General features: G+C 35.4%; 3 protein-coding genes across 5 annotated transcripts in view; 2 read left to right on the forward strand and 1 right to left on the reverse strand.

Annotated features, from left to right (window-relative positions):
- The window catches only part of LOC116177053 (lachesin-like), a gene marked incomplete at its 5' end in the record, with an annotated part of 91,685 nt that extends 78,618 nt beyond the window's left edge, over window positions 1-13,067 (forward strand). The window contains 2 exon segments of the mRNA XM_031495917.1: window positions 8,075-8,288; window positions 12,190-13,067. Coding sequence (XP_031351777.1) covers window positions 8,075-8,288; window positions 12,190-12,293 — 318 coding nt within the window.
- LOC116176974 (peroxisomal multifunctional enzyme type 2-like) lies at window positions 598-16,063 on the reverse strand. 2 transcript variants are annotated; one of them, XM_031495822.1, is made up of 13 exons: window positions 15,860-16,063; window positions 15,742-15,804; window positions 15,640-15,678; window positions 15,495-15,587; window positions 2,922-3,135; window positions 2,722-2,874; window positions 2,471-2,676; window positions 2,105-2,279; window positions 1,774-2,058; window positions 1,532-1,726; window positions 1,334-1,488; window positions 1,170-1,287; window positions 598-984 (listed from the first exon to the last, which is right to left on the reverse strand). In XM_031495822.1, exons 5-13 carry the CDS (start codon window positions 3,112-3,114, stop codon window positions 944-946), a joined length of 1,521 nt encoding a protein of 506 aa, XP_031351682.1. In that variant the 5' UTR covers window positions 3,115-3,135; window positions 15,495-15,587; window positions 15,640-15,678; window positions 15,742-15,804; window positions 15,860-16,063; the 3' UTR covers window positions 598-943. The 2 variants fall into 2 exon arrangements, with proteins under 2 accessions (XP_031351682.1, XP_031351686.1); XM_031495826.1 differs by lacking the exons at window positions 15,495-15,587; window positions 15,640-15,678; window positions 15,742-15,804; window positions 15,860-16,063 and having other exon boundaries at window positions 2,922-3,778.
- On the forward strand, window positions 15,982-17,215 carry LOC116177063 (juvenile hormone acid O-methyltransferase-like). Of its 2 annotated transcripts, XM_031495936.1 has the most exons (4): window positions 15,982-16,218; window positions 16,267-16,665; window positions 16,715-16,992; window positions 17,045-17,215. In XM_031495936.1, the coding sequence occupies exons 2-4, from the start codon at window positions 16,301-16,303 to the stop codon at window positions 17,209-17,211; spliced, it is 810 nt and encodes a 269-aa protein (XP_031351796.1). In that variant the 5' UTR covers window positions 15,982-16,218; window positions 16,267-16,300; the 3' UTR covers window positions 17,212-17,215. The 2 variants fall into 2 exon arrangements, with proteins under 2 accessions (XP_031351796.1, XP_031351788.1); XM_031495928.1 differs by having other exon boundaries at window positions 15,982-16,665.
- The last annotated feature ends 3,194 nt before the right edge of the window (window positions 17,216-20,409 follow it).

Here is a 20,409-nt window from a genome sequence, read left to right on the forward strand (position 1 = left end):
TGGTAACTCATCTTTTAAGTTGGCAGTTACTAGTTAGTACAAGTAGGTACTTCGTTGGGTACTTCCATGTTTGAACTTCAAAATGTCAGTCTTAATACGCTGCCAACCTAAAACTTAACGGCATAAAAAGTGTTCCCAACATAAAACATGTTAGTTCTAATGTTCCCTATAGTTTCTGATAATGATTTTTTAAATTAAATTTAAGCACCGAAATAGAAAAAATAGTATGAAAAACGCGTGTTACAATGCTTTATTGTAATACTCCTATCTTGCGGGCACTCGTGGCTACGCTTCGCGTCGCCACTCGTGCCACAAGATAGTCGTATTACAATAGGTCGCATTGTAACACTTGTGTTTCAATATACTATTTTGTGGTTTACCAGGCCCTCATGTTAATTTTAATATCAGCCAATGCATTTTATCAATCGTAATTATAAGTATATTATAGCTATCTTGTGAAGAATGCTTATAAGTACTTACCTCTTTGCTTTAACTAGTTAGTTCTACTACCGAGTTTACCCATTTCCTCAATTCACTTTTTTTGATTAATTAAAAAAAGGTATTATAATGGGTCTAACGTTAATTAAAGAGAAGCCAAAAATTCTTTCTGTATATTTGAAAATTGTCGTACACATAGTATCTATACCCTCCGTCATCAGTGCTTTAACATTTGTTTTGCACAGTATTTTTGATATAATACATGGCTGTAGAAAGGCTTGTGGATTCAATTCTTCTGAATGCTTTAATAACTAAGTAATGAATTCAAGGCTGTTTCGTACTTAACCGTCCATCTAGTCGTCGGGTTCCAAAACGTGTACCTTGCTGCGGTTTCCCGACTTTTCAGATATACATGAATTTTTTGTTTCAAATATTGCAAATTCTTCTTGATGAAGAAAACGAGAAAAGCTTCCCTGCGGAGTTCGGCTCTTAAGTAACTATTGTATTATTCGTTTCTTGATATAGCCTTTAGGTCAACATAAGCTCCTAGAAATTATAATTACCTTGTCAATAAATGTATGGATAATAATAGGGAATTAAATGAAAAAATGAGGTTCTAAACAGCAGTAAGTAGAGTCCAAAAACCACAATTAGTTAAATGCGAGATTCTGTCTCCACCTGCATTTTTGAAAGGGATTCATATTCCAATTATTTGGAGTAAAGTTTCTTACCTATAATAGCAGCAGTATCGTTTTCAACAACGACCGTTTCAAAATGAACTCGATTTCCACTTCTCCACATGTGGACAATTAACGTTTGGCTCGGTTCCACCACTCCCGCGAATCGTGCCTAGAAAACGGGCCAATAAGGCCGTGAAATTATTTTCACTTCTTACTTTAACAGCCCTAAAGAGCTCCGGGTCGTTAGACGCGAACGCACCCATTATTAAACGAACCGATATACCCAACGTACACAATCCGTGCAGTATTGGTTTGTCATATCCGACGAGCGTAGAAAAATTGGGATCGATATGGATTGGATTAAAATCGCCTACAAGTGAGTCAGAATAAAACTTAACATCATAATGCCTTACCGCTTAATCTGTAAAGCGCTGCTTGGTCTATTGTTGTTTTGTACGTTAGGGATAGGTCGGGTTTACGGGCTGGTTTGGGCAGACAGGGCACGATGTGCTTGCTAGTTCTGGGCCCACCGAAGTTGCCAGCTCCAACGGCAAATAAAACATACTGATTTCGCATAATTATCGCATCTTGCTCATTGTAACAGTTACCTAAACTTTAGTTTTAATATAAATATTCTATTTTTTCTACATCTTACTCTCCACGACAACTAAGGCACCAGATCCCTTATCCAATACCTCCACCTTTTTCGGAATACTCAGTAATGTACCAGCCTCAGGAAGGCTTTCGTAGATCTCCAGGTATTGTTCACCGTGAAGTGAATTTTCGAAAGAAAGTTTTGTTCCATTAATTGTTTGCGTTAATAGAAAAGGTATAGTCGCTTGATTACCAGGTAAAATGTAAAAGGACGGAATAGCTCTGAAGCTGTGGTGATTTTCGTACAATAAATTTCGATCCTCTTCATTTTGAAGGGATGCTCCCACTAATAATAGAAACGCATTATTTTGACAACGAATTGAAGGAACTACCTCCCAATGCATACAGAACAATATCTTTAGAAGAAAATGTAAATATGTCGGTTTCCCTAAAGGGAGTGGGTTTTTCTTCTCCTTTAGAACGACATATTTGAAGCTTCCCAGTGCTGCATCCAGACGATTCTAATATTGATCCGTTCTCTTGACAACTTTCGTGACATAAATAATTCTGAAAACATTTAGTTATTTTATTTTATTTTTATTTCTAAGTGGGCGGAGTTTCAGCTAAAGCTGCTCTACCAACCCAACCCACTATACATTTATAAATATCCATGCCCGAACTGGGATTCCAACCAGAAACCCTTAGTACCGCAGTACTGCGCCACCCAGGTCGGCTTATTTACGTAAAAAAATACTTACAACGGGTACATTCAATTCCGATTTCAAATCTTGGTACAATTCTTCAGGAAGAATATCTTGTGTAAGCCTGTTAGTGGCAAAACTGCCAGAAAGACTCGAACCCGAAGATGTTATAGTAACTCGACCATATCCTTGCTTTTTCATAACTCGAAATGCGGATTGTGGTATTTTGAAGCTTCCCTTTAAATGCCCAATCTGAATTACATCTAAAAATTTCATAAATTACAGACTATTACAATAGTGAATTGTACCCCAATCGTCTTCAGAGAGGTCTACAAAGCTTCTATCTCTTAGAATACCAGCATTGTTTACAAGTATATCGATCCGCCCATAGGTATCTAGGGCTGTTTTAATTATTTTCGCCACCTCGGATACGGAAACATAATTGGCCACAGTGGTACAACCTGTAATGCGTATGCAATTAATGCAAAAGTGCAATTTAGTTATGGACCTGCTTCTTTAATTTCTTTATCAACAACATCTGCTGCTTTATAGCCCGTACTTGGTCCATGAAGATCATCGTCCATATCGTTTATAACAACTTTTGAACATCTGGATGCAAACAACAAAGCGTATGGTTGCCCAAAACCCGCATTGGTACCAGTAATTACCGCTACACTACCATCAAATCTAATTTTCGACATTTGAGGTTCAATCTAGAGCCACTCCACAACTCAATTAGCATAAGAATAGGCGCACTTAATCTCTTGGCATATTAAAACAATAACTCAATTGCTGTTATCAGTAATAAGACAATTATACTCATCATGTCACACCTTTACGACTAGATTAATAGTTCATTTTTATCAGCTTTGAAGGTAAGTTTGTCCATATTGGAAGTTCTCAGTTATGAAGATCTAGATATAACTAGATACAACAATATAGCTCAAAAGACGGTGCCATCTATTTCTATCACTCTCAGTACTTCAATTACGATTAGCTCTATCTTTTAAAAGGTTCTCTCATCATGGAAAATCAAATTCACATTATGTTGCGTCTCGCATTCAAATTATCAGATTTGAGTGATATAACACTGTACAGTGTACAACATGCCAGATCTATGTTTATTAAGGACCCGTGTCGTTATCCCTCTGTTCATCTGTCTGGCCGTATGTTGTGCGCACGATAGACATGATTCTAAGGTCTTTAAACTTATTGAATTTGAGGTCAAATGTCCGTCCGCGAGTTTGTGCACTTACTTTGGTGACCGTTGACCTCAAATTCAATAGAGTTCTTACTTGCACCAAGAGAACACAAAATACCAAGTTCCAAGACCCTCAAAGGCGTTAAAGAATGTTATTGTACGGACGATCAGTCGGATCCTTTTGATACTCCGTTGTATCGATTTATTATTTATTCAATTATCACAAAAATTGAAAATGTGATAAATAAATAAACATGCAAAAGAACCAGACACATCAAATAAAGATTTAGTAAATAATTAATAAATCCAACGCATTAGCGATTGGCTAAAGCGTATTTTTCAGACGTACTAACCGATCAGACGTTCGTCTGCGCCGAATCGAAAAATTATTCGACTATCTTTTTCTCTTTTCCCCCATCCAACGTGGTGCTAGTGTTGAGATCTCATACCCTCAGACGGACGGAGCTACGTAATTCACTCAACTATATATTTTTTTTTCCGCGGCTTGAATAACAGATGGATAACTAGTCAAATGCTCGCGACTTCATTTTCGATCCACCATCGTGTCAGTTTGAAAAATATGTACACACTGTATTGAGTAGCATTTTTTATTACTCCGGGTATAATTTCAAAAATAGCGAAACGTTGAAGGTTGTTTGAACGTTCTTAAAAACCAGAAAACTTTCTTTGCTGGGTGCAACTTTTAACTAGCACAGAATATTGCGAATACAGTCATAAATTTCGCAGATTGATTACCGATTGATATTTTACAAAAAAAGAAAGTATACTTAATTACTGAGCAAGAAATAGCAAAAGCTGTATATACGGTGCGGTAAACTTTATTATATAAAAGCAAAAATTGAACGGTATGTATGCAAAATACATTTACGGAACGAGAGTATCCACAATTAATACGGTACTTACAAATGTAACTAGCAAAACATCAAAGGCAAAAGATCTTACGTTTCGGTTAAGACACCAAATGCAAAAAGATCAATGATTTAAATACGGTACGGTTGAAAACGTAAATTTACGGAAAGGCTCAACATTACGGTACTTACGAACGTAACTTACGAAGCAAAGGGCAAAAAGATCCCCTCTAAACAACGGCTTTACCTTTTACAAAATTCGGTCATGTAATGGAGAGAACGACGGTTTTCCAAGCCGACAGTATGTATTCGGGTATCTACATTCAAAAATTAAGACTTCCTTGATTAATTGTGCGGTCTGTGGACGCCCCAACAATCTGTAATTGGTCTTAACATTTAAATTAATTAAGATACTGGCCTAAACCTGCATAGCCTGGCAGTTTTAATGCTCGTTTTAAATTAGCATAGTAAACTAAAACCTGCTAATAATTATTTAACGGGACTGATTCCAAAATATTCTATATTCTAAAATATTAATTTGGAATCATCTTCTAAATGGCAAGAGCTGTCGCGCGCACCAAAAATAATTGAAATATCTTGACGGGAACGGTTGCAAACGGCGATTTAATTACAACTTTTGTTTGCTGTAACGGCAGCTGAAACACAACTAGAAATTAAATCAATTCCCTTTACCTTCTACCATTGTATTTATAAATACAATGCTTCTACCTTCAACTCCCAAATACTTTCGGCACGTTACTTTTTCGTAACTTCAAGATACCGGGTGTTTACATACCGAGTGGTCATGAAAGTATATAAACTTCAAGGTTGAAAATAGGTGCCTCATTATATATTGAGCATTTTTAACACCAAAGGTGAAACCTTTGTTTAAATATCTAAAGGTAATATTTTGCTTGTTTCCACCAAATAATACACTGACTTTGTCCACGAGCCTTGAAAATTTTGGAAATTACGAATTCCGGCCAAAACGATTTAACTTTTTGAAAAGCGACCTTAAAAATTCTGATACCACGTCAGTAATCTAGTCACCCCAATGACAAAAACGCGAGGACCGTACTGGTCACTTCGAAAATCAAAACACGAATCCTTCAATTGTAGGCACCTTGAATGCAAAAATGGAAATTCTTCTTTTCTAGAGCATCGTACTGGTCACCGCGAATGGCAAAACGCGAATGCCTAGATGTTTTCCAAAACCAATCCCCCCTTTTATTACTGAGTCAAATTTGACTATCACTCAAAATGGCGATGTCTAAATTTTCATTGGTTGCTGTCTTTATTACTACCAAGAACAAACGGTTAAAGATCCTACTCAATTCAAAATATGCAAGATCAGCAGTTCCCCAGTACGAGTTTACCTCACGACGAGCTATATCTCCATTAATCAAAGCTGAATTTGCACCCCATCGCCGATATCTTAACGCCTTAAGCCCGCTTCCCAGCTTCACCGTCTGATTTCTACGTAGGTATTGCGGGCGTAAGCCGTTAATCCCTGGGCCGGCTAAGAAGGAATTGATCCCCTTCTGTATCCAACACAATGAACCATTATTTTACCTCGGTTAATAACATACTTTTACTTTACACTTAGTTGTATACACATGCAATTTTTTAATGTAGCTTAGCGGAAGAACGGGATGTAAATATTATTGTAGCGAATATTCCAAAAATCCCGATAGACATCGAGGCGCCATGAAAGATTAGTGGGCGGTGAAAAAAAACGAAGGCAGATATGACGCAATCTCTCTCGGAAATATGACGTGTTGTGTTTTAGAACACTGAAGTAAACTCGCGAACACCTGCGTTTACTATATAAGTAAATCGAATTGCGTTTCATGACAGTTCCAATTTCAACGCCGCAAGTAATAAATAGTGTGCGCCGTTATAAATTGGGTATATGTGGTTGATAAATAATATTTTAATTGTTATAAATCGATTCATTTCAAGACTTTTTATTATCTGTAAATATATAAAGGACGTAATTCAATTTACGTTACATTATTATTGTAATTTGTAAGCTTTAAGTTTATTGTATTTCAAAGATTGCGAAGAATTATATTTAAACAAGTGTTCAGCAAATAAAGGAAGTAAGGAAACCTTTAATATGGAAATCTGATAACATAAGAAAAGTTATATGAGTTGATCATATTATTTTTGTTTATAATATTAGCCCAGCAATTTCCATAATTTTCATCGGTATCTAATGACAGAATTCAGACTATCGCATAATATTGTATTCCATTTAACTTGACACCATGGTGTTATGCCATGGATTTTCTCAATTTGGATGTATAGAAGATTTGAATAAATTACTGGAAGTGGTACGTAAAGAGGCTATCTTTGTTATCAATGAATAAATTTGTCTTCTTATAGTCCAAATTTATACGTTTTATTTTAATACCTGTAACAAAAAATGTACATTTGAGCTTTCGGAACGTTTCTCTGCAGGTTAACAGAACAAAATACCGTATCATCATTGAGTTCTAAGTTTAATATTGCGTCGTATTGTTACAGTTCATTTCGTATATAATGGGATTATGAAAGCAGTGAAAACTAATTATATATACCAGCTCATCATGGAAACTTGTGTTAATCAGTCTAAAACGTCAGAACGCGTGTAACATATTGCTTCACAAATGCACATTAGAGAATTCCGCATGTGTGAAACGAAGGCGCTTCTAGGGATATTAATGTAACAAGTTAGTGTGAAATGTTCACCAAAATGACTACTTGTGGCTGAATAACGACGCTTCATAAATCACGAGTGGGTTACAATCGTTTGCTATATCCCGCCTTTCTTACTGCCCATTACCTACATGAATTTTTTTTGCTAAATATCATTTCGGAGCCCAAAGTTATGGTGCGCATCCTTTCGTGTAGCGGCTTCCTCCTGAAAATGAGGAAAAGTTGTATATTTTTATTTCTTACTACGTCCGTCAGAAGTATAACCATTCTGCAACTCTGTATAAATCTGCATTTCCGTTATCCTTCCGACAATTTGTTGAAAGTACTGAATCACAGGTAAATAGCTTGAAAGATTGGAAGGTACGCGACTGATTCTTCAACTTTCTACACCAAAGCAATATGGAATGGAAATTTGTTCATATTTGGAAGCAACAAAGTTCGGTAGCAAATAATATTTTAGTTTGAAAAACTTCACAAGCGCAAATCGCACCTTCTTGTCACACGCAAGCATAAATAAGAGCAGAAATTTTTTATGTGTGGGGATTTTGGACGAAGGTACATTTCATAACATTCGAAACGACCATCGTAAAAAACATTTATTAAAGATTGCTTGTTGTTTTTATTAGCCGTCCAGCATCACGTTTACTTCGTGTTGATTTAGAGTTGTCGTGGAAAATGCCATAATACTATAGAAATACGTGCCCAGCATCCAAAATAGCCTGAATTCATCTCAACACAATACTCCCTTCTTATACAACCGCAATATTAAATAAGGAGCCCAGTCATTCACATCCCGACTTCATTTTTGTATAAAGCTCTATTATATTTTCCATCTACCAGATAATAATTTTCTATTATTGTTCATTAACTCTTTTATTTCCTTTTTTATAGAGTCCAACGCCGCCGCAGTACGTCTTCTGGTACCACAACAACAACATGATTAATTATGACACGAATAGAGGTGGAATTAACGTCGAAACACTTCCGGGTCATCCAACACAAAGTCGATTAACCATAACCGATACGCATGAGGCGGATTCTGGAAATTATACGTGCTCTGCTTCAAATACCGAACCGGCTTTTGTTTACGTTTATGTGTCCGAAGGTAATTAATATTCACACCTCTTAGTTAGATTTTCGTTTTGTTCACACCCCATGATAATGAATGTTATATTCAAAATTTAGAAAAGTTTCTTATGAATTTGGGTGGGTTGGAATTATTCAAATTAAATTATTCTAACAGCGAAATACAATACAACGAACCTATAAGTGAAATATTTAAAAGTACAGAGAAGTGGTTTAAGGCTATAAAATAATAAGTATAAATTCAATTTTTTGAATAATTGCAACTATTTTTGCCGTTTTACAAATCGTTTTCGACAGTTGTGTAGAAGATTTAAAATAAATCAAAACATTTATCAAGGACTATAGGATAAGATCTTTTGATAATTTCATAAATGCCGGAATCAAATGTCATGCAAGTATCTTATCATTATTTCTGTAAAAGTAACCATATTTGGGAGTTAATTATTATTTTATTTAGATTGTTCATACTTTATGTAGTAAGTGAATGTTTCACATATAAGGTTATGAGATTTTTTAGTTATTTATTTAAGATTTAACGTTCATGTTTATGGGTTTGACATGTTTTTAGTCGAAGTTAGCTGTTATGTGAACATGAGCAGTTTAATGACTTAAAATAATTCTAAAAGTAATACATAAATCACTCGAAACGATATTAGCGAAACAGAATTTGACTTCAGAGATGAGGTAGAAGCGCGAGATGTATCGTTCTCGATAAATTTGTCTATACAGACCATTATACAGACATACAGCCCATTTTAGATGCTCATGAAATTGAAATTTTGCTAATATCAACCTACAAAATATAGGTTAAATCAACGTCTTTCGTAATTTGTTGACCATCAAATGACCTCAAACAACATTAATTTTAGATGTCCAGTGTTCGAGTTTGCAGCCTTAAAATTTTACTTGAAAGTAATTTCGCGTCCAAGCCGAAAATTCGAAAGTTATTTCACCTAAACTAAATAACAAAATACGAGTACTATGAGTGACTATGACCAATTACGACGTTGCGTTTTATAAAGTCGCTAGGTACAAGAAATGTGCTGCTGCTCGAAGGATCAAGTGAGATACAGCAGTAAAACCAGTCCATGCTTTAAACAGAAATTTAATCAAAATAAATTAGCCTTGCATGAATAAATTTTGAAAATGATAGTTCACCGAGTAGAAATATACGCTGGATAATAAATAAAGTAGGTACTGGATTAAGACAAAAACTAGCCAACAAATTTATATGAAATTGTACAGCAATAGTTATTAAAAAGTCAGGAAAATGACACGTTACTGACGAGGAAATATTGAAGTACGAGGCCGCTCTGGGACAGAGTACTTTAATTTCCGAGCCAAGTAATGTCATTTTACTAACGAGTTTTGTATTAAATTTTACCCGAAATCCTATTTTAATACAAAACGTTTTGTAACTTTGGACCTACAAAAAAACACCCTGTAAGCTATTTTTTAATGTTACATATTATAAGTAGACGTATTTATTTGACCCTTAATTTACCCAGAATAAAAGATACAGAACCTGGAATCAAAATTTAAGTAATAATTTTGACAATATACTGACGCTTGCAAATGTCAAATTTTTCTTACAAATCGAATTATCTTTAAACTACTAGTTTTTCGGATTATGAACCATATAATAAAAAAGTCGTACAATTACACGTAGAATTAAAAAATGCATTCACATACAGAGGATTCAATTTAAAAAAATGTACAATTTTGGCGTCCTACTTTGTGAGCGCACTCTGTATAATTCCAAATATTTTTTCAATGTGGATAATATTCAACCATATAATACAAAAGCACTCTGTCGAAAAAGTGTATCTTCAAGGCATTAAGTTACTCGGCACAATCGTTGACTCACCCTGTACTATGTGATCAAAAATGAGTAGCTGTCGAGTCATGGGAAATCGTACTTAACTAACTTCCAAAGGCGGCAGCAACAGCGGCAACTGGGAGTGATGAAGGAAGCATTAAAGAACAGTGAGGGAAGAGTTGAAGGAGAGGTAAAGAAGGCGAAAATGCCGCGAGATGGTGACGTAAGTGGACGCAAAATAGACGTGCAGTACGTGACGGTGGCGTGGAGAAGGCGCGGAGGAGGAATGAAGAAGACGTAGGGGAAATGTGAAACGGATGGAAAAGAGGAGGTGAAGGAATTATAAAAATGACTGACGGAGCATTTAGACGCGGCGGAGACGGCAAGAGGTGTTAAAGAAAACGTGAAGAAGATGTCGGTATGGCAAAAGGGTAAAGGGGGCATAAAGTAATAATAGTAAGATAATATAATATGAACTTTCTGTCTGTCTGTTTCTAAATTCTTTAAATCGGGTGCGTTTTCTTTTCCCCTGTAAACTGTTCTACTTTTTCCACCACAACCCTTAAACCTGCCATAAACCCCGTACATGCGGGAACCCCTCTTTAATTCTTCTATTTCTCTGTCGCACTTCTGAAATCTTTCCACGCACCCTTGCTTTAATTGATCTGTATCATGCGCATTTTAGCGCATTTTTTAAGATTTAAAAAAGGGGCATTGCTTGCGTTTTGTCCGTCTGTCCAGTGTCCGGACCCACTTCTGCAGTTTTTCACTTTTAGGGGACGATCCTAGAGTCCTGGATATTGTGCAATAGGTAAGCGATACCTTGAAACTGTGCCAGAAGGAACTGTTTTCTACTAACTACTGCCCTTCCATCTTACCCCCTATCAATATAGGGGGTGCGGGGACGGAGAACTGGTTTTATCCTTCCTGATGCTCTAATGAAAGCTCTCAACGAAAGAAATCAATTTATACTAACCATAGTCCTCCTTGACCCTTTATAGTGATCGTGATCGGTTATAATTCCTTATATTTCAAGAGGGGACAGTTTGAGGAAGATATCGCAAAGGGGTATTGTGACGTCTGGAAGAAGTACATTCATCGATGATGGCAAAACTTTAGGAACGAATATCTCAAAAACAGTTATTTGAAGGGGAGTATATCTATTGGTGCATTCCAAACTTTCAGTGTAAATGTCTGCAGAAAGGAGTGTCAGATGACACACTCTCTCCAGTTTACACTCTCCTCTGCGGCTTTTTTTTGTTGAAGTCAGACGCTATTTTGTTAATTGTTGCCTCTGATTATGATCTTCAATGCACTTCATTCCAAAAAGTCATGTACCCTCAATTTTATAACGACGAATATGTCTCTTTTTAAAGAAGTCGTACTTATCTTATCACGTAAATAAAATGTTATCAATTTCTTTCTGTTCGAAACTCGTTTACATTAACTACAGACTACAGATGCTCCTTTTACATGAAAATCATTTCTAAAGACATTCTATGCAAAAAGAAAAACACCTGAACGTTGATCATTTTACAATGTCTTATCAATTTAAATAGAAGCAATAATTTTGTGTTTTTATCTAGTAATGGCCTACTTCAAATTAAATACAAGAACGTACCATCCACAATGGCATCAGTCTTTATCATAAATTCGTAAATTAAAATTTTGCGTGGTGTCACAGCAATATTTTATCACTCAGTTTCATGTCGTCAAAATTCGCTAAGAATTCGTTCGGTGTATTTTCCAGTGTGTACGGCTTTCTGCAGTATTCGCAATGGCTCTATACAGCGTATACATACGTGAAAATAAACGAGTGCTTGAGAAAGCAGTCGTTCAGAGGTATATAGGCAGAAGTATTAAGGTCGAACGAATTTGGGAGAATTCGGACCGAATTTCGTGTCACCCTATTAAATCTGTACGTATGCTCACAAACCTCGTACGAAGGCCATAAACGGTAACTGTACTCCACATATTGGGATGACAAAGAGAATCAATTAATCTATTAATATGTCAGTTTATTATTTGTGAATATTTAGGTGGCGCTGGGAAATGACTTGTCGTAGCTCGCTATGTGCCTCTAAAACTGACTTTGTTGCAGGTGACAACGTCGACGCAATTCTAATGCGAAAATCGTGTGCAATGTGCGTTGCGAGCCAACTAATACTTCTACTGATACCAAGCATTGCTGCAGCCATGCGATAGAATAATCAACTTCCGATAGCTCAAAGTGCATCTTCGTTAATGAAAATATTGACTGCGTAAAAGAAACCAAAACCAAGAAACAATGTATAAATGTGAACTAAAACAAACTTTTCAATTCGTTTATAGTGTGTATGTGTTAAAAAATCACAAAATATGTTTTTAAGGAAAAATTCAAAAAATTTCGCAGGGTATTGCAGCAGGCATATATTGTATATAACCAAAAAAAAACTCTATTTTAAATTTGAGTAATAGAATTGTTAATTTTTCGTAAAAATTTTAAACTAATTGGAACTTGGTGGAATTATGCCCGATGGATTGTTCGTCTCGTGTAAGAAATATATTCAAATTCATAATTGCACTACATTATCAATATGTATATTTTTCTTCTCACTGTTACCTTGTATAATTCCTATGTTGTGTTATAGAAGTATGAAGAACGAGATTAGATACGAATACGATTTTTTGTAACGTTCGTAGAACGTATTGTAAGCGCGAACTGCCAAACAGTTTAGTTTACTTTGCCCTAAGTCTTGTTTGTATTGCCAATCATCTTTGAGCATGTTTTTAATGTAAAAAACACATCTAATGTAAATATTAACAAATTTATCTATATTAAACTAAGGGAATGAATGGATAGACTGATGAAAGGTATCTATGTGACTAAAAAATGTGTAAAAGACTATGCGTACTAAACCTATATTGTATTACCTAATGAATCAAAACTGCGAATGATGAGTGCTAAATAAATTTACAACTATATGTTTAGAAATCACATTGATAGATTACTTTGTTATGTTTTTTCTTTGTTTTGTTTCGAACTGTTAATGATTGTACTTATATGCGTACATAAATAGAGTAAGAATGTTTTAAAAATAGTTTTTAAAGAAATTGTATTTGTTATTCCCTAATTTTCCATTTCAACTGTAAGTCACAAAGTAAGGATTCACATTAAATGCTAATTAAATCAACATTAAGTTATCTAACCTTCACTTAGATTTCGTCATATGAGCTTAGATCGTGCTAATTGAGACTGGAAAATGATTAAGGACTTCTCTTGTCTTCTAAATTCAGGGTAAAACGGGTGTGTCTGTAAATATCCGATGAAAGACGATTTGGGGCACATGTCATAGTTTAAATATAAGTACATAGTTACGTCAATTAATTAACTGCCTAAATATGCCAATAAAAGCAAATGCTTAATAATAAAAGATAATGAGGACTATAAAATCTAATCGCAAGTACCTTTAACTGCTATTGGAGTGGAATGGCTGGTACGTTCACTTCAAAAGCTAATATCTCAAAATCGGTGAGGCCGGTTTTAATGGATTTTTTTTAGCATAAGGACATTAAGGGTATCGATTTTATTTTACAGTACGATAAATCGCGTGACAGTCGACGAAAGTTCGTATGTATCGTGCAACAACATAATAATGACACAAAAAGCCTCCTCCGTTAGGTACTGGAAATCGTTTTGAAAAACTTTAACTTCCCAGAAGGAAAAAAGAATAGTGTAGATACAATTCTGCTTAATCAACTAACAAAACGCACTGCACAGTGCTTGGGAAAGTAGTTAAAAGTTCAGTGAAGAACAAACAAATGCTACTGGTACAGTAACATGACCAAAGTCAAAAAGTGGTCGTCGTAAGACAAATGCCGATGATTTTATAAAGGACGTTGGAAAGTGCTATACTTCATTTCACGGTTTTTACCATGCGTTTCCATGGCGTTTAGTCCTATCTATAAACAACAGCATCAATTTTTGAGTGACAGTAAATCGCAATGTCAGTAATATTCAATTGGGAGTTATTAAGGAGCGCCCGAGTTAATCAAGCAAATTCATGAAAAAAGACACTTTCAACACGTGGTATACACGAATTTTTTTTGCATAGTGATGCTTAATTTTCCATAATTGAATAATATCATTGACATTCGCGATTACTGTCACTCAAAAATTGATGCTATTGTTTGTAACAATTGGAAATTGAGTATAAGAGTAGTTTAGGATAGCGATAGGTATAGTAACATTTTAGGATAGGATGGAATAACTGCATTGAAAGTTGCATATATGTAGGGTAGTACATTTCTAGTTTTAAACATTTAATTTCATCTTAATGTCATTTTTCTATAATCCACATTTTTTGGAGATAAATTTTGAAACATAACGTATTTCTGGAATCCATTGAGAGATTGGCTTTCAGCGTGACTAGTCAGAATTAAAAATTGTTAGAGTTTGAGTGATTTATCGGGGGTAGTAAATACACGAGCTTGATTTTTAATCGGATAATTTTATTTTTACACGAAGGTTTTGTTGCAACGGAAAAAACTAGAGATCAAAAGTTTAGCTGGAGCGATTTTATCTTATTCTTTTGATCCTGATTTAAAACCAAGATTGAGTGTATTTTAGGGAAATTAATACAAGACTAAATTTCACAACCACTGTATATTTTACGCATTGCTACAGCACGTATTTTTATCGATGGTAAAAAGCTACCTAGCTTTTAATCAGATAAAAAATCATCTGATTGGTTTCAATTTGAAACAATCACTAAGCTGATTGGTTGAATATTAATGGAATGGAGGTAATCAGATTATTCAATGACATTTGTCAAACTTCCACCAGTGAAATGTCGCGAAATTTTTTCGTATTAACGGGAACATTCTTCTTAGTTTGTTAATCAATTTCGACAACTGACTTATCACCACATCTTTTAATTTGATCACTCATAACGAATTAGTTTGGAGCACAAAAGTTCGAATAGAATCAATAGCAAAATGAAAAGCAACTTTCGTAATTTATTTTGACGTTTATTGTTGTCATGGAACTAATGTCATGGCTTCGGGATTATCACGTATATAAATATAAATTCGTGTGGATAATTACGCTTAGCCCCAGTTGCACCAACAAAATTAAGCTTTGCTTAAAGTTAAGTCGAACTTAAAATCTATGGCAACGATTATTAAGACAATCGTTGCTATGGTATTTAAGTTATGCTTAACATTAAGGGATACTTAATTTTAGCGGTGCAATTGGCCCTTAAAGTTTCTTTTGATTCATTAAATAGTCTTTTTTGAGGTGCTGTTCCACTCATGCTAGTAACTAGCATTCGTGGCAGCACCTCAAAAATTATCCACAATACTTCGACTACTCATGGTATTTATTGATAAAGCTATAACACCTTAGTTAACCTCCGTAAGATTTACCTTTTACTGTAAACAACCAGCAGAAGAGTATTTCAGCTTTTTTTAAGACACCTGTCACCTACCCAAGTCTCCCCTTGGATCAGTGACGCGGCACTGAGAACCACCAGGTTTGTTAATCACACAATTATCTATATCTTACGCTTACGATTTCTTGTGGCGTTTCCTGTCCAATCCGAGGTCCAATCTAAAAATAAGGTCGGAGGTTAACTTTTTGGAATTAATTAATATACTTATATCATTTACTTACTTCATTATTTTTATGGCGCTGAGTTGATCCCTCTTCAAGGTCTATCTAAGTTGACGTTGAGAGCTTTAAAGTTTGCAGGTTTTGTTTCATAATTAAATTCAAGGTATAGGCTACCTACTGCAAACAAATCCAGGACTCTAGGACCATTCCCTTAGAAGTAGTTTAAAACTGTAGAAGTGGGTCCGGACGGACGGACGGACGGACAAAACGCAAAAAATAGCACATTTTTTTAAATTGTTTTAGTTGCCCTTTACAACTAGTACACGTAAATATGCACGTTCGCATAGAAACGATCGCTTTTCAAAAATCGAGTTCCTGGCCTTTGCTCTGGTCGAATTGTTACTATAACCCACAGATAAAACACCCAATTTATCTATGCTATATAAGAGATTACTTTGTGACGGAGGTAAACAGCGTCATCTGCGACTATAGTGCTTTCACAACCCGTTACCTATAGTAGAAACGAGTAGATTACTGGTTTAGTAAATTTTATTGATGTGTGGACATAAATCAGTGACTTTTTAGTTATCCGTTAAGGGAAGTTGACAGAAGTCTCGTCATGAACAATCCTGAATTATACGATACCGCTGGGAAGGTCTTAGACGCTCAAACGGAATCTATTGTTAAAAATTACATACTTCAGTTGCTTAGAAATGGAGATCAAAAGGTTGTCTTAGATGTAGGCTCTGGGCCAGGTTGCTTCAGTTTCAATTACCTTTACAAACCGCTAAGTGCCGAAATAAAAGAAATGATTGGTATAGATCAGTCTGAGAATATGGTGACCTACGCCAATAAACACTATGGAAATGATAAACTCAAGTTTGTGAAATTGAACATTGAAACCGATTGTATACCCGAACAACTTTTGGGACGATTTGATTATGTATTCTCGTTTTGGGCACTGCATTTTCTTCACGATTACACGTAAGTAAACGACGTTTCATAAGGGTCCCTTACCAATATGAAATTCCAGACGTGGGTTTAATAATATATTTAAAATGATGAAACCAGGTGGATACGCGTTGATGGTCTTTCCGGGGAGTGGTCAGCTGTATGATATCTACAAAACGGTATGGACAAAGCCCAAGTGGAGCAAGTTGATTGGCGAAGATAAGCTGATGAATATGCCATTTCATAATTGCGAAAACCCAGAAAATAAATTGCGTGATATTTCGAGTCCCCTTGGCTTCGAATCACTACGTTGCGAAATACAGGATCTAAGCATTTACCTTACCTTGGAAACGGCTAAAGGTGCTGGTCGGCATTTTTAGTTTCATTTTTTTCACTTTATATACTCTTACAGATTATTTCGCTTCGATTATTCCGGTGTTTAGTGACGTTCCAAAACACTTGCAAGAAGAGTTAATTAACGACCACATAAAAGAGTGGGCACCACGTGACATTTCTTTAAATGAAGATGTGATGTATGGTCTCGATTATAAGCTCATGGTAATAAATGCTAGGAAATAGCAAATTCCGATGCATCACCTGTTGGTTAGATGTTTACAACTAGGAAATAGGGTTAGATGTTTGGGAACAGAGCTGGGCAGTATTCGATTTTGTAAATACTTTTTAGTATTCAAATCCTTTAAAGTATTCAAATACTTTGTAATTAAATACTTTTATGGAAGCAGTATTTGTATTTGTAACTCAAATACTTTCACAAATATTTAATAATAATAATAATAATAATAATAAATTGTCTTTTATTGGATAGTGGATAAAATATATAAAACATAATAGAAGAAAAAGAAAAGATATAATTTTGACACAATCCAATGGGGCGCAGTTCAGATGGGGTACATGACCACACATCCGCTCTTCCATTTAGTATTCGAATACTTCGCAAAGTATTTGGCTACTTCGTAAAGTATTCGAATACTTCGCAAGGTATTTGAATACTTTGAGTATTCAAATACTTCGCATAGTATTTGAATACTTAACCTTCCTTTTTTACCAAAAATCGACTACACCAAAATTTCTCGGGAAACCACTTTTTCTTATTAATTTTGGTACGTAGAATCCAAAACAATTCTTACTTTTTCGATTAGACCTCTCAATAAAAAGTTATGGACAAAAAACAAATTTCAAAAAAAAATTCAAACTTTTGATCTAGTAGCCCAATCTTCAAACTGTTTGAAATTATGGATTCTATGGGCCAAATTCTATAAGAAAATGTTTTTTGCCGGTCGATCTCAGACAATTTTTTTTCCGGCCTCAAAAAAAGGCAGTACTTTCAATAGTCCAATCAAGATGTACATCCGTGCTTGCAAAAGGTCCGGTCGTTCTGAATTTGTTATATGTTGTTAGTACCTAAACCAACAATAAAAAACCAGATTTGCAATTTCCAAAATGCTGTGCGATCGGCGGTATATCCAAAAAACCTTGAAATTTTCGGACTTTTTTCAGTTTTTACTCAATATCTCAGTGAAGGAATGGTCTGATCGGTATAGTCATTCTATAATCTTTTAAGGTAGACTAAATTTGCTACAATTTGAGACTCTAGCGAGGTCTATACAGCCATTGGCTCCCAAGATACAGTTCTTCGAAAATAGAAAGTTTTTTAAAAAATAATTTTTTTTCAAGATCAAGAGCGCATTTCCCAACGAAGTTGGGTGCGCTAATGCAGCCACTTTCTCGGTCCGTCCGTCTGTCCGAGGCCTTAACTACTCCTACAGTTTTCAAGATATTAAGTTCGTTGTTTTTGCATTCGGTAACGTATAGCGTCTAGCACCTGAGCCAAGGAAAATCTTGAGAATTAAACTGCGCAATGTCAACTTACTTATTTATTAATATATTTTGTTAAAATTTTAACCACAGATACTTCTGGTGAAGGCAAATGTATCGCATATCGTAAAAATCAGTTGTGCGTGTGCGCAGACTGCGCAACGGCAACTTTCTTATTTATGGGGATATTTCTTTGAAATTTTAACCAAAGTTGCTTTTAGTGTAAGCAAACGTATCAAATTAATGCGCGCATGCGCACTGTTATTTATCGAGATATCTTTTTGAAATTTTAATCACAGATGCTTCTGGTTTAAAGCAAACGTAACTGATATTGCATAAATTAAATGTGCTCATGCGCGAACTGCGCAACGCCAACTTTTTTTTGTTACGGAACCCTTCTTTTATGTGAAAGGGAAACAAAAATATAGATTTGTTCGCGGAGACATATTTCTTAATTATTGCAACAACATAATTTCATATAATATTGACGTGGGATTCGTATTTTAGAAGATATTGTACACAAAAATTGGCCATTTTGAAAAAATCATTTGTTAAAAAATCCTATTTTCGAAGAACTGTATCTTGGGAACCAATCGCTGTATAGACCCCGCGCTAGTCTCAAATTGTAGAAAATTTAGTCTATTTTAAAAGATTACAGAGTGAATATATCGATCAGGCCCTTCCTTCACCGAGATATTGAGTAAAAACTGAAAAAGGTCCGAAAATTTTATGATTTTTTGGATATACCGCCGATCACACAGCACTTTGGAAATTGCAAATCTGGTTTTTTATTGTTGGTTTAGGTCCTAACAACATATAAAAAATTCAGAACGACCGGACCTGTTGCAAGCACGACCCCCCTTTTCATGTTTAAATTTAGAGGACTATAAGTTATTCAAATATTTGAGAACAATTTAGACATGTTTAGGGAAAGTTTCCATTGTCACAAAATCAAATATAAAAATCCGACACAAATGAATACCGAACGATCCTGGAGTGTGCTACGGGGGTTCCTTCTGGACTTGAAAATTACCATCGGTTCCGCCCGGCAAAGCAAACCATCTTCTTCTCAGGCTGCTCAATCGATAAAAATAAATGCTCCGGCTAACTCAAATCGGTGGGCTTTTAACTCTTGTGAAACTGCGTAACAAACCTTAACCTGCCGCCTACCAGTCTCCTGGCGCAACTCCTACTCCTCTCTTTCCTTCCCCTCGTTCTTCGTTAAAGACATAGGCACATTGAAACCAAATAGATAATATATTTAAATGATATTAGAGATACAAACAAATTACAGGGATCTAGCAGTTCTTCTCTCCTCCTTGTAAAAAAAAATAGCTTAACAATGACAACTAAACTAAATAAAAAATCCTACCAGGTGAGACTAATTTACTCAAGGGGTGGCCATCCTCTACAGTTTGAAAATTTCAACAACAGGTAATCGTTTTTTACTCCAGCGTGGGCTGGGACTTATTTAAATAAACACAAAAATTTATTCTACTCTTTGGTAATCGTTCATTGGACTTTAATAAACAATCAAATCAAAATTTTTTCTATAGCTTCATTACCAAAAAGTGGGATTTTACAGAATGTTACAAATTTAATTAGACTAACCTTTACAATATTTGTACAGCCGATCTTGTGAACTGCTCTTTCCTCTGGTACAGGGTGGATGTGATGAAACCTGACACTTAGGTCTCTGTGACTTTCTAGGGGGTGGCTTGAAGTTAACACACGGAAACAAAATCCACGGTGCCTATCCTTCCTCGGAACGAAAGCAAAGTTTAGTGTTTGAACGGAAGCTTAGTCCAGGAAATCCTTCGCGTGGCGAGTGGGAGACGGCTACTTGCCAAAGTTTCTACACAGCAGGTGTATTTAATTTAAACAGTGACCCCTACTATTTCCTTCCACCGGCTCTTAGAGTTTATTGACTTTGATTCGCCT

This window comes from Photinus pyralis, unplaced genomic scaffold (assembly GCF_008802855.1).
Source record: "Photinus pyralis isolate 1611_PpyrPB1 unplaced genomic scaffold, Ppyr1.3 Ppyr1.4_LG1, whole genome shotgun sequence".
Lineage (NCBI taxonomy): Eukaryota > Metazoa > Arthropoda > Insecta > Coleoptera > Lampyridae > Photinus > Photinus pyralis.